Here is a 14,300-nt window from a genome sequence, read left to right on the forward strand (position 1 = left end):
CCCCCCTTTTTTTTTTTGTTAAGAACAGAAAAAAGATATGGTAATAGAGAAGTCAAATTCAGAAATTCCATAAATAAAAAAATAAACAATGTTTCTTTAGCAAATTTGTAAAAAGACAATTTTACCCTCAATAATTTCAGAAATTCCACCATTTCCTTCCAAGGGCTCCACAATACTATATGAGTCGTATGGTAATTTTCCACCAAAAAGAATGTTTGAAAAACTCCAAAAAATAAATAAATAAATAAAATTAAAAGCAATTTGTCAAACCCCCATACCGAGCGCCAGAGCAAGAATTATACTTACAGTTGGTAACTTGAAAAAACCAGTAAGATGCAAACTTCTACTAATAAAAACATAATATAGAGTAACATTACTAACTTCAAAGAACAATAAGAGCACATTTGGGTATTCAAGAGAAATTCCTAACTACTGATACAACTTTGATTTGTCCTTCAACAATCAAAGTATCATTCAACAGGAAGCCCCTTGATGGGTCAAGAAGAGCAGTCATTAACAAGAACTTTTTGTAGGTCCAAGACTTCACCGTCGCAGCAAACCAAGAATTATCTGCAAAAGAAAAGTTTCTATTTCTACATGAACCAAGTTATCATTGAAGGAAAAGAAAAAAAAAATAAGTTACTTGGAATTTCAACAATGGTGTGAGCGAGAAATGAAATTGTTTGGGGCACAACTTGTGTGTGTGTGTTTATCATCATGACTGAGGCCTTTCTGCAAGAAGAATAATAAATCTAAAGAAAAGCGCAAGTTACCCGTCAGTTCCTCATGTTGACCATGGATTTGATCCCTTATGCAGAGCCTATATTCAACATATAATTTCCTTCCAGGAGGAAGAGGTATGTGATCAACCAAATGTATATTCAGAGCTAGATATTCGCCCCTATGGTTTGAAACTCCTCTTGGATTAATCGATAACTTCCTGAATTCAACACAAAGAAAGCCAGTCACAGCTAATTCCAACTAATAAGAGAGAGAGAGAGAGAGAGAGAGAGAGAGAGAGAGAGAGGGATACCATATATGCTCTCCACTCGTGAATGCTTCCGACAAGTATTTTTCATCAAATAAAGTTGAAAAATTCTCAATCTTCCACGTGAAAATATTGTCATCAGGTAGCGTTACCATGGATACACACTCTCCTTTGCCGGTACACTTAACAACAAAAACCTCAGCTCCAAATATGCATGAATCATCGATTAGGTATCCATTCGATGCATTGTTGAAGGTATTGAGGGAAAGCAATTGAGCAAAACCACACTCCGTCTTCATCCCATGAAAGCGATTTACTCTGCCCTTGTCAACTGATGTAAAAAAAGAGAAACACCAAATACATGAACATGGGCGGCACCACGTGTAATATGGTGGGATCAATTGACCCCACTTAACGCCAAAAATGGGACATATGTGATAATTAAAATAAATATGGACATGTGTGCATATTGGCCCCATCGGTTTGAGAGGAAAAATCTAAAGATTTAGTCTTAAGAGGCTAAAAAGACAAAGACAACTATACAATTGTTTGAAAATTGAATTTTGCCATTTTATTGAAATAGATTTCAACTTGGATACTTGGGATTTTGTCTCTTAGCTTCTTCTTTTTTCAATTAAATGTCAAAAAAAAGCCCTAACTTTTAATTGATTAACTTGTATTTAATTATTTCAAACATAATGTTGTTTTATTCATGTTGGATTAATTTGTTTGCCTTATAGTTGAGATTTTCTCTTCATTTTTTTTCATGTCATTTATTATTCGGTTTTTTTATTATTTTTAACAAGATTCTTTTGTTTACATAGGTTAAGCATGATTGAAATGTTAATTATTTTACCAGATATAATGTTCGAGTTGAGATTAGTTTGTCTATTAGTCAGGCTCGTCAAATATCTTAATCATACAGAATTTCAACTTAAAATTATAAAATATAATTTTGTACAGACTAGTTATTGGATTAGTTATCCCATTATATATATTAAAAATATATAGTTCGAGATTCATCTCCTATCTCAAATAGGAGATGATACAAATTGATATCAATGTGTTAAAGCTTGTTTCTTAGCTTAAGGTTTCTATACTAACCCTATTGAAGAAAATTCCAGGAGTTGCCAGTATACATTAACCAAAATTGGTAGCAATTAAGAAACTTTAATAAACAAAAATGTGATAGTGCATGGGAAGATACCTTGAAACGTCAAATACTTGTCTTGAATTTGATCATACACGAACAATTTGAATATCACATTAACTTCCCAACCAAGAGGTAGAGTATTGGTTTCTGCAATTACCAAGTAGAGCGATATGTATCCATCTGCATTTCTTTCTTTCCTCCCATAAGGATAGAGTGACAGTCTCCTACATCACAAGCCTGGCAATAAGCTATTTTATATCCCAAGTGGAAATGCAAATTGAGATATGCTTGAAAGAGTGGAAAAATTCAAACTCACCATAGATAGCCACCAGCTTCAAAACTATCAGATTCATGTTTCTCCTCTCCAATCCTTGTTAGCATCGTCGATAATAGTGAAAATGAATTGATCTTGAATGTGTAGTGAGCAGGTGGCATCTCTCTTATAGACCTTACAACTTTGCAAATGTTTGAAGCATAAAAATAAGAGTACTTGGAGAAATTCTAGTTATTTGTTGGGAACCATTCACAAAAGCATGCATTGACAATTACGTACAATGTAAACTAATTGGCTAAAACTCTCAATAATAATAATTCCAAAACTAAATATTACAATGTCAAAAGCCTAATATTTATAAGCCACAAAACCCTACTTTAATTAAAAGAACTATCCTAATATAATTTGGCAAGCAAAATCAAATCTCACACTCAATAAATCCCACAAAATAATAATATTAATATATCAATTATATAAGGAACCAAAAAGTCTTTGAATCCACGGCCTTCACTTTGGGTGTCCAAACCCGATAATGCGCTTGCAACCAATCTAGAGCATAGCAGCCAGATGAGATCCTTTCTTCAAAAAAATTTCTCCCTTTTTTTCTTTTCTTTTCATTCAAAAATGCATTGCGACAACTGACAAGCCATTGTCTGAACATGACAATTTTTAAAACAAAATTGGTTTCTTTACAAGCAAAACTCCTTGCCGATTGCCCACTACGTAGGCATAAAAACAGAGATAATTGTTAAGAAAGGATAGAGAGAGAACAACTCTAGTCTCTAAGCAAAAAGGATAGAAAGAACATCAAATATTTAAGATAAATTTAACTCTAATATTTTCATCTCTCCTTCCCTAAGACTTTGAAACTAGTTAAGAAAGGATAGCATTTTGTTTCCATCATTTTCCTTTCTTGCATTGCTCTCTCTTTCCCCTGTTCTTACTAGGTCAAATAAACCAGAGATGATTGTTTGTGCAAAGAAGTTTTTCTTTTTCTTCTTCTCTTTGCTTTTCCAGAGGGGAAAAAAACAAAAACAAAAACAAAAACAAAAAAACTATTAATTTATCCCGCCTATCAAACTATAGGCATACGACATACCATAATCACTCATGCATTTGATTTTACATAAAATGGTACTACGCATGTTAATTTCCTCATCAGTCAAAAATGAGACAAGCAAAACTTCTCGCCAAAATTCTTCCACGCTATGTTACTCTTACTCTTATTGATTAATGGTTTCTAAGATATGCTCACCCCTTTTCTTCCCCATTACGTTGATCTTACTCTCATTGATTAATGATTTCCATTATATACATTTTATTTATCTGATACATCATTTATGACCTATCAGAACACCATTACTTTTCCAAGTAAATTATATAACAAAATTAGCATTCAACTAGAAGTTTATTATCTTCAACAATTCGGTTTTGCAACGAAAGGATTTGACGGAATGAATGGATTTCAGTAAAAACACATAATTTGTATTGTTTGGAATGGGAGATAAGTGCCAAAATATATACATTGAGGCCCCCTAAACTACACTAGTTAAGTCCATATCAATTATTATTTAATGATTTAATGTGTTTGTGTGTTGTGCAGGTTATATGGGCCTTTGTGATGAAAAGTATATTTTTATATTCTTTTTAAGCCCATTCCAACCCTAATAGTTATGGGAGTATAAAGGGATAACCTAGCCTTCATAAAAAGGGGTGTTATTCTTGAGATATCAAAAGGAAGCCCAAGAGGCAAGAGAGAGGAAACCCAAGGTTCCAAGGATGGAGTTTTCCACACCTATGGTGTTCTTTACCTTCTCCATGGGCGACTAATCTTATTCTTGGGATTGAGATGAAACCTTAGTCAAGTAACTTGTAATTTTGTATTTAGATTCAAATTTTTCTTTGGATTTGGATAATCGTTGTATGATTGTTGAAGATCTTTTGTTCAAGAGATATTTTCATCTGATTTATGTATTTAATTTCTATGATTGAGCATGCATGATCATACAGTTGTTTTGCTTGCTTGTATATACAAATCGTGAGACGAGTCATACTTAAAGGAGACGAGTCGTGCTACATCCCTAGTTTGGTGTGGACGATTCATGCTGATCGAAGATGAATCGTGCTTGCAATTTGATTATACTCATCCTCTTGACGATGATATCGGGGCTTGTAGCCACAATACATCAATATTATCTGAATCGTTGATTTATTAGAATTTAATATATTAATTACTTGTTATAAGATTAGAGGTGAATTTGAAAACCCCAAACTATTTTCTACTTCAATTCCACCTCAATTTTTCTTTTTGTTTAATAATTGTTTTTAGCTAATTTTATATTAAAATCAAAATATTCATCTGATTCGAATTAATTAAGAATTGATTTTCTCATACTGAAACAACTTAGTCTTTTAGTATCTGTGAATTGATACCCAAACTAAACCACTATTCTATTGAATTAAGGTCTTAGTAAAGATTTATTTTGTGTGCAAAACGATCCACCAAATTTTGGCGCCGTTGCCAGGGACAATTAGCACAATTGCTTAGATTTTGAAAATTAATTTTTAGATTAATTCTCAGTTTAGGATTTTGTGTATATAATAAGTAGCAAAAGCAAATTATTCAAGTGATTGCAAACGAAGGACTTGCAATTGGTTGTGACTGAGAATTCGAGCTTCAAAAAAAAATCATTCGGCAAAGTACTGTAAGTGTGAACTTATTTGCAAGTAATTTGAATTTTCTACACTAAAAAAAAAATGACTTATTTTGGGTACAATACTTGGGAGGATGAACTTCTAAGTAACAATTCCTTGGGAACCCAGTATGATTATTTGCAACCCACTTCATTTAATGTTGCTCTTCCAACTAATGTAGGCTATTTTGATGTAAAACCTGAAATGGTTCATTCACTTCCTAAGTTCTATGGTTTATCTTATGAAAATCCATACATTCACATTAAAGAATTTGAGAATGTTTGCAAGTTTTTACACGATCCAAACATAAGTAAGGAAGTGTTTAAATTTCAATTGTTCCCACTTTCTTTAAAGGATAAAGATAAGAGATGGTTCCATAAGACCAAGTCCCATTGAAACATGGCAAGAAATAAAAAATAAATTTTTAAATGAATTTTTCCCAATCCAAAAAACTATTGCTCTTCAACGACAAATTGTAAATTTTTACCACGAAGAAAATGAAACATTTTTTTAAACTTGGGAAAGATTCAAGGCTTTATTAAACTCTTGCCCACATCATGGCTATGAAACTGGACGCATCATTGTTTTCTTTTATGAAGGGTTTTGCTTTCCACTACGTCAATTTGTAGTCAAGATGTGTAATGGTAATTTTTTTGAAAAATATCCAAAAGAGGCTTGGAATTATTTGGATCAATTGGCAGAAAAATTTCAATATTGGAATCACAGTGAAATTTATGATGATAAAGTAGTGTTTAATGTCATAGAATTTAGGAACTTTGAATCACTCTTTGTAAATTTAATGTATAAAGAGAAATGATTGTATTATTGATTGTTGTATGTTTTGATATTATTATAATGATTCATGATTCCTATATATAGAAGAGGGTGAGTGTGTAGTAGGTGAGGAGTAGGTGAGGAGTAGATGGAGAGTAGGTGAAGTAGGTGAGTGTGTAGTAGGTGGTAGTGGTAGGTGTGTAGTAGGTGGATTTTAACAGCCCCCGCAAACTCAAGGGGGATAGGAACTAACCAACTTGAGTTTGGAGAGAGTAACAAAACAAGAAAATAGACGAATACATAAAAGAAAAGAGGATAGGAGACACTGTATGGTCGTGTCAGACCGATGGTGAAGACACTGTATGGTGGTGTCTTAACGTTGTAGAGGACACTGGATGGTTGTGTCAGACCGATGTAGAAGACAGTTTATGGGGTCATGTCGGACCGTTGTAGCAGACAATGTTGTGATAGTTGTTGTGACAGTTTACGGAGTCTTGCTGGACCCTTGTAGAAACTAACCGGAATCAATGTCGGGACAGTTTACAGAGTCTTGTCGGACCCATAAAGGAGCTAACCGAAATCAATGTCGGGACAGTTTACAGAGTCTTGTCGGACCCATGAAGGAGCTAACCGGAATCAATGTCGGGACAGTTTACAGAGTCTTGTCGGACCCCTAAAAAGTTGCACCCTCAAAAGGTGTGCCCAATCTATCAAAAGGCGTGCCATCAAAAGGCGTGCCCAATCCATAAAAAGGCGTGCCAGATATGATGGCGAGGCACGTGAGTGCCTTGGCTGGCGCGCCCGTTTGTCGTCTGGCGTCAAGTGGCGCGCGATACGCGTGGCTGCCTCGGCTATTTAACCAAGACGGAGGCTGAGGCTGAGGCAGAAGCTGAGACAGAAAAACTGAGAGAAACCTCTGAAAAATTCTTCGTTTTGCTGAGAGAGAAACTCTGTAATACGCTGTAACACTCTGTTGCCCAAAAAATGGCTTCGTCTTCCCGTGGGCTGCTCACTCTCTTTCCCGACCTCAATGAGTCAACAAGAGAGAGAACTGGTGCGGTGGCCAGTGAACCTCAACCAAACACCTCTGTGTTTGCTCCGTTGAACTTTCCGATGCGGTCGGTGGAGCAAAAAATGGCGGTGCAAACTGATATTGAGGCCAATCAGTATACTCTGAAGTCATATGTGGAGACCATGACGGCGGTCACAAACCTGTCGCACCGGCTGCAGAGTAGGACAAATGAGGTGCAGCAGTTAAACGCCCAACTGACTCTGCTCCAACGCATGTATAAGGATGCGCGAGCAGAGATAAGTGTGCTAAAGGCGGAAAACAAGGAGCTGAAACGGAAGGCCACCGTGATGTTCCGATTTGGAGGGCCGCCGTATGCTGCAGTGGAGGAGCAGGGAGTAGTGATCATGTCCAGTGGAGTGGGAAACACAGAGGCAACACCGGCAAGGTCCGCCCAGGACGGAGGCAAGAAGAAAAGACCGGCGGCAGAGTAGAGAAGAAAAAATCTCACCTGTGAATGTGGTTGTTTGTTTGTATTTTGTGTTTTTTTTTTTTTTTTTTTTGTGTAAAATTGTGATCGGGGTTGATCCCTGAGATGAATAAAATATGGTTTGGTGTGCAAATCTAGATGGTATGAATGGAATTGGAAAAAGATTAAAAATAATGTGAAAGAAAAATAAAGAAAGAAATAATAAAAATATATTTGAAATCAAAAATGAAAGATGGGGGAAAGAAGGAAAGTTGTTTGGAGAAAATAAATAAAAATAATGGAGTTTGAAATCAAACGGAGGAGAGAGGATGATGTTTGTTTGTTTGTTTTTGTTTTTTTTTTTTTTTTTTAATATATAATAAAAAGAGATATATAGATATATATATAAAATAAAGAAAGTGGGGAACAAGGAGTGCACCAATTAAGCTTGAGAAAAAAAAAAAAGTTTGGGCGGTGGAAGCAAAGTGAGGAGATTGGGAAATAAAAATCAAACAGAGGAGATTGGGAAATAAAGAAGGTGGTTCACGTGATTGTTTTTTGTTGTTGTTTTGTTTTGTTTTGTTTTTTTTTTTTTTTTTTTTTTTTTTTTTTGAAAAGAAAAAGGGAAGATAAAATAAAATAAATAAAGGTAAAGTGGGGTGCAAAAGGTAAAGGAAAGGTGTTGAGGGCGGTGGTGGAATGTTCAAAAAAGAAAAGATAAAAAATAAAAAAAACGATTTAAAAAACCAGTGTGTGAATCTGTGGGTTAAGATTATATATTATAAAACCAGTGTGTGAATCTGTGAGTGAAGATTATATATTATAATAGATTATAATGGCAACAGCTTTATCAAAAAGGCCACCCTCATGGCTACTCAAATCACGTGAAATCATCGGCGACTTGCTGCATCAAGCTGTTAACTTCACCCTCGGGAGTGGAAAGAGAAGTACTTCCAGCCATGGAACTCTCCATAAAATCAGCCTGAATCTCCATATTGACGAACTGTTTCTCGAACTGGTCCATGGTCTCAGACATCTTCTGCAAATTGCCGGTGGTGAGGGAGGATTCCAAGGACTTGAGTTTGCCCATGGACTTGCTGATGGTGGTCATCTTGGCCTGAGTGTCGAGCCTGGCGACGACGGCGTCGAGGCGAGAGGCAAGGCGGAGGTAATTCATCCGCTCGTTGCGCTTGCAGATGGCGTTTTCGGCGTAGATTCGAGCGCCGTCCATGTTTCCTTTCTCGATCGCTTTCTTGACTTTGAGTTTCTCGGCTTTCTCTTCCTTCTCGCACTTCTTCGATTGACGTTGGAGGCTCTTCGAGAGGCTGTGCTTTGGCGAGGTATGTGTAAAAAAAATCTTAGCGGACTAGGTTGAAGTCCGGCGGACGGCTAAGGTGAGGTTGCCGCCCGCCGGTGAAGCGAAAAATACTAGGTGCTAAACCTGCTCTGATACCATGTAAATTTAATGTATAAAGAGAAATGATTGTATTATTGATTGTTGTATGTTTTGATATTATTACAATGATTCATGATTCCTATATATAGAAGAGGGTGAGTGTGTAGTAGGTGAGGAGTAGGTGGAGAGTAGGTGAAGTAGGTGAGTGTGTAGTAGGTGGTAGTGGTAGGTGTGTAGTAGGTGGATTTTAACACTCTTGCTTAATGAAAAGGTGGAGGATGAGTTGCGAATACCAACTGGTGAGACTACACATATCGAGGAACCCCGAGGAGATAAGAGTAATTGAAGAATTTAGTGTTAAGATAGGTGACCTTGGGTAGGATTTTATTTTTGGGTTTGATCTTCTTGATTCCCCTCATAGAGTTGTCTTCACACTTTATTATTCATGCACATAATTTCCCCATATGCTGATTGTGCCCATATTTTAAGTCAGAATGTTCACTTGATCGTACCAAGCAAGCACAAATTTTTGGATGGGTCAAGTATTTTTTGTTGGAATAATCCATATCTCATTAATCATAAGAAGAGAAAAAGTGAGAATGAGAATTGTTGTATCACTTGTATTTTATTTTATTTTTACATTTATGACTTTATTTTTTCTTAGTTTTAGATTTTTTTTTTTTATTTTATTTTTTAATTTTTTTTTTACTTCATCTTTCTTGGATGTTGGGTACTAACTTTTTTTTGCAGGTGCACACTATTCCTTCCCTTTATGTACTTGACTTTATGTACATCTGCTTATGTATCAAGGTGATACATTTCCTTCCCTTTATGTACTTGACTCAATTGTATACTTTGGTGTGTTCCATTGGGAACGCTATATTTAAGTTGGGGGGAATGATTTTGTGTTCAGATTGAAAAAAATAAAAAAATAAAAAAAATTTAATATAAAAAATTCAAAAAAATTTCACCTTGAGATTGAGACATCGTACTTTTGACTTTTGAATTTGAATGATTATCCAATCTAGATAGGTGATGTGGAATATTGAATGATTGAGATTATAGTTTGAATTCATTGATTGAGTTAAACTTTTAAATTGTGTTATGAGATAGGTGATGCTATACTAGTCCTTTCCACTTGAACTTAATTAGAGAGTTTATCATTCATTTACCTTGAAATCACTTGAGCACATTAGCACAATAAGTGGATACTGAAACTTGATACTAGTATGCATGTTGATATTTTGTGATGGCTTGGATGATCCATAAAATAAGTGACCTTGGCTTGATTTCCCAAAAAAAAAAAAAAAATTGTTTGAATCTGTAGCCTTCTCAATTCAAGTTATTAAGCCCATCGGGGCGTCCCTACACTTAGTACCCTAAAGCTAACTAGCATAGGAGTCATTAGCCTAACACTCGTTACAAGGACTGAGTAGAAAGCCTAAGAGATCTGAGCAATAAAAAAAAATTTGATGACTGGTTTGGGTTCGTATCCTTTTTAACTCGAGTTATTAAGTCCGTTAGGGTGTCTTCACACCTAGCGCCCTAAAACCGTCTAATTTGGGAGTCATTGACCCAACACTTGCTAATTAGAAAGCTTAAGGCACCTAGGCATTGCACAACCACGAAAAAAAAAAAAAATGTGCATCAAAGTCAAGCCATTGGTTGCATTGTTCTACGGGATGTCTAATGAATTGTGACGTATTGGTGATGAGTGTATTCAGGATTCATTTGGGGGTCGTATTTCTGTGTGAATATTCACTTTACACCAAGGGATCATGTGATGGTTTTCTACTAAGTGCAAATATATGGGACTTGAGTAATATTGCTTAGAATTAAAATGTTTCGTTATTTAACTCAATTCATGAATGATAACTGTGGCCCTTAATTACGTGATATTCTGTATTAACTATTTGATAAGGTATTAATTTGAATTCAAAGTTGTTTGAAGTTGAGCATTCTATCTCTTGTTATAGTGATTAACATGTTCAATGTTTGTGAGTAGCATCTCCGAAACCCTCACGAAACTTCATTCATCCACTTAGGTAACCTCGGGGTTTAAAAAGCTTGTTGCATATGCTAAATGCAATCATGATCCTAACGAAAGTGGCTTGGATAGATGTTAATGTATTTTTCTTTTGGTTTGCTCGAGGACTAGCAAAGTGTAAGTTGGGGGGTGTGATAAGTGCCAAATATATACATTGAGGCCACCTAAACTACACTAGTTAAGTCCATATCAATTATTATTTAATGATTTTAATGAGTTTGTGTGTTGTGCAAGTTCTATGGGCCTTTGTGATGAAAAGTATATTTTTATACTCTTTTTAAGCCCATTTCAATCCTAATAGTTATGGGAGTATAAAGGGATAACCTACAAAAAGTGATCTTATTCTTCACATATCAAAATGAGGCACAATAGGCAAGAGAGAGGAAACCCAATGTTCCAAAGATGGAGTTTTCCACACCTATAGCGTTCTTCACCTTCTCCAAGGGCGACTAATCTTATTCTTGGGGATTGAAATGAAGCCCTAGTCAAGTAACTTGTAATTTTGTATTTAGATTCTAATTTTGCTTTAGATTTAGATAATCATTGTATGATTGTTAAAGATCTTTTGTTCAAAAAAAGTTTTCATCCAATTTATGTATTTACTTTCTGTGATTGAGAATGCATGATCATACAATTGTTTTGCTTGCTTGTATATACAAATCACAAGACAAGTCATGCTTAGGGGAGACAAGTCGTGCTGCAACCCTAGTTTAGTGTGAACGATTCGTGCCTGCGATTTGATTATACTCATCTGCTTGATGATGATATTGGAGCTTGTAGCCACGATACATCAATATTATCTGAATCATTGATTTATTATAATTTAATATATTAATTACTTGTTATGAGATTAGAGGCAAATTCGAAACCCCAAACTATTTTCTACTTCAATTCCACCTCAATCTTTCAATCTTTCTTTTTGTTTAATAATTCTTTTAGTTACTTTTATATTAAAATCAAAATATTCATCTTATTCGAATTAATTAAGAATTAATATTCTAATATTTGAACAGCTTAGTCTTTTAATCCCTATGAATTGATACCCGAACTAAACCACTATTCTATCGAATTAAGGTCTTGGTAAGGATTTATTTTTGGTGTACAAAATGGCCCACCAATGGGAGAGGAGTAAGTATGCCACGATGGATTTGAATTTGATTAAAAATAACTGCTATTATGAAATCCCTTCCAAAATGGCTAAATTTGGACTTCATTCAACTCAATTTTAAGAAGCACTTGTACTTTATCAATTTGTCACTACTTTATATGAATGTATTACTTTTAAGGAAAAAAAACTATCAATAAACTGTCCTGTTCTACTCAAAACTCCATCTAATGCAAACAAGAAAACATGATATAAGGTCAAATCTTTCCTTTCCATTCCCTTTTTCCGTATTCCTTTTTATAGAGAGGATCTAGTTTCAGAATTGTAAAGAAACATAAAAAAAAAAAGTGCCCTAAATACATTTGTTAAGAAGCTTCAAATGATTGTATCATAAGAATGTATAATAATTTAAGCTTTGTAAATCAATGCCGTTACGGCACTCATCAACAATACCCTTTAATTATCTTTTTATGAGATAACAAAAACTAAGATTCTAGTTATCAATCTTAAGATAACAGACCACTTTTCCAAGCTACTCCACTGAAAGAAGTTAACTTCAGTATTAAACTGCTATGCAAAATCAGAATGGAGGCATCCATAATAAGAGGGACATACAATTGCATCTTCAATCCTTACTCCTTTTTTCATCAAATTTGAGTAAAAATTTGGTTACTAGCTTGACTGGATATGGAACACTTTAATCCTTACCCTCTTTTTTTTTCATCAAATATTTTTAAAAATTTCTAAATCCTAAAACCTATTTTAACCATTTTTTTATGACAGAAAACCATCCCCAATCCTTAATCTTTTTAAAATTTCATCAAATTTGAGTAAAAATATGAATGTTGGGAATTTGGTGAAGGATTTGGTTCATCATTGATTTGGTGAAAACATGGCCTTTCTCTTGATTTAACACAGATTTGATGAAAAGGTTGGAGCACACTTTTAACAATTTTTTCATCAAATCAATTAACTAAAAATTGAATTATCACATTGAGAATAGTTGAATTCCAGTTGAAATCAATAAAACAAACTCAAATTTACAGTATTTTGCACAATTCAGCAAAAAGATAGTTGTTTCATAACAATGACATACATTTTCTTTCTCTTTCTTCTCCACTAAAAAACCCTAACATGCAAAACAAAGTAGAAACATTATTCTAAAGTACCCAAAAGATAAAGCTTTAGAATCACAGTGAAAAATTCAATTCAATTCAGACTTCTATATCTGTAATAATCAGCATATACAATCAACCCATGATCAAAGCATCTTTCCCCTGTACATGCATAGCACATATTATACATATATATATAGAGAGAGAGAGAGAGAGTACCCAGTGTCTCTTCATCCCTGGGTACTGGGTGGCATGTCTTGTCATCCATGAGTACGATCCTCTCGTCCATGACTGAGAGTGCTTGGTGGGTTTTTCTTTGATCAGGCAAAGGGGTAAGAAAGACCCACTTCTTGCTCTCTCTGTCTACCCTTTTTTTTTTATCTCAATTTGCTTTCTTTCTCATCACACTGATTCTCTCTCTACTTTCTCTTCCATCTTTTATTTCTTCCTGGTTCAGAGATAGAGACGTTCGGAGTATATCTTTTATTTCTTTCTGATTAAGAGATAGAGACGCTCGGAGTTTGACTGAATTAGGGAGCTTGACTTATGTTTGGGTTTATGTGTTTGATAGTTATTAGTTTATGATTAATACTTCCTACGCCCATGGGGGTTGACCCGCAGTAAGGTGTCACTGGAGATTGGTCCAAAACACAAAGGCTCTGTTTGTTTGTATTCTCAAATCAATTTTTTACGTGTGTTTTGGAGCATGATATTTGGTTACGTTTTCAAATCAATTTTCTACACTCTCTGCAGAGAACTCTGTGCACACTGGCGTGTTTTCTGTCCAAAGGAAGACCACCCGGTAGACCACCCGGATGTCCACCCGGTAGACCACCCGGATGTCCACCCGGATGTCCGGCTGATTTCCAGATTTATTTTTTTTTTTTTGCAATTGATTTACATAATCGGGACAAATATTTTCTGAAAATTTTTAATTTTTTTATGTGCTTGAAAATAATTTTGAGTTGTATATTTAGTTATGAGTTGTAAATTTTTGTATCATATATCAAATGTCACATCAATAATTCCCCACTCAAATCAAACCTCTTTTCCAAAACTATTTTCAAAACTCTTTACCAAACAAATTTTCTACACTCAAATCATAATTCCACAACACGCAAACTCAAAATACAACTCATATTCTCAAATCACATTTACAAAACTCTACCAAACGCTACCAAACTGTTTTTTTTTTTTTTTTTTTTTTTGAGTTTTCGGCCAGTGGGAGCGCGCCATGTCACTGGGGGCGCGACCCCTACTGGGGGTATGCAGCGGG

At 35.0% G+C, this 14,300-nt stretch overlaps 1 protein-coding gene and 1 non-coding gene across 2 annotated transcripts; both read right to left on the reverse strand.

The window, feature by feature from the left end:
• Positions 1–233: 233 nt before the first annotated feature.
• On the reverse strand, positions 234–13,619 carry LOC114321002 (protein RESTRICTED TEV MOVEMENT 3). Its single transcript, XM_028268119.2, has 6 exons — positions 13,244–13,619; positions 2,458–2,596; positions 2,196–2,365; positions 1,034–1,319; positions 774–940; positions 234–570 (listed from the first exon to the last, which is right to left on the reverse strand). Exons 1-6 carry the CDS (start codon positions 13,311–13,313, stop codon positions 413–415), a joined length of 990 nt encoding a protein of 329 aa, XP_028123920.2. The 5' UTR covers positions 13,314–13,619; the 3' UTR covers positions 234–412.
• On the reverse strand, positions 5,565–5,673 carry LOC114321023 (small nucleolar RNA R71). Its single transcript, XR_003650136.1, has one exon. It is a non-coding gene; the product is annotated as a small nucleolar RNA R71 (small nucleolar RNA).
• Positions 13,620–14,300: the final 681 nt, after the last annotated feature.

This window comes from Camellia sinensis, chromosome 11 (genome assembly GCF_055761805.1).
Source record: "Camellia sinensis isolate YWXY chromosome 11, ASM5576180v1, whole genome shotgun sequence".
Taxonomy (NCBI): Eukaryota; Viridiplantae; Streptophyta; class Magnoliopsida; order Ericales; family Theaceae; genus Camellia; species Camellia sinensis.

What these genes read in the sequence shown, in the direction of transcription:
- LOC114321002 (XM_028268119.2), bottom strand. Translation starts at nt 13,313, where the DNA reads ATGGACGAGAGGATCGTACTCATGGATGACAAGACATGCCACCCAGTA. An exon ending in GAAGCTGGTGGCTATCTATG is followed by an intron (nt 2,366 to 2,457) that starts GTGAGTTTGAAT and finishes CTTGTGATGTAG; the next exon opens with GAGACTGTCACTCTATCCTT. An exon ending in ACGAGTGGAGAGCATATATG is followed by an intron (nt 941 to 1,033) that starts GTATCCCTCTCT and finishes TGTTGAATTCAG; the next exon opens with GAAGTTATCGATTAATCCAA.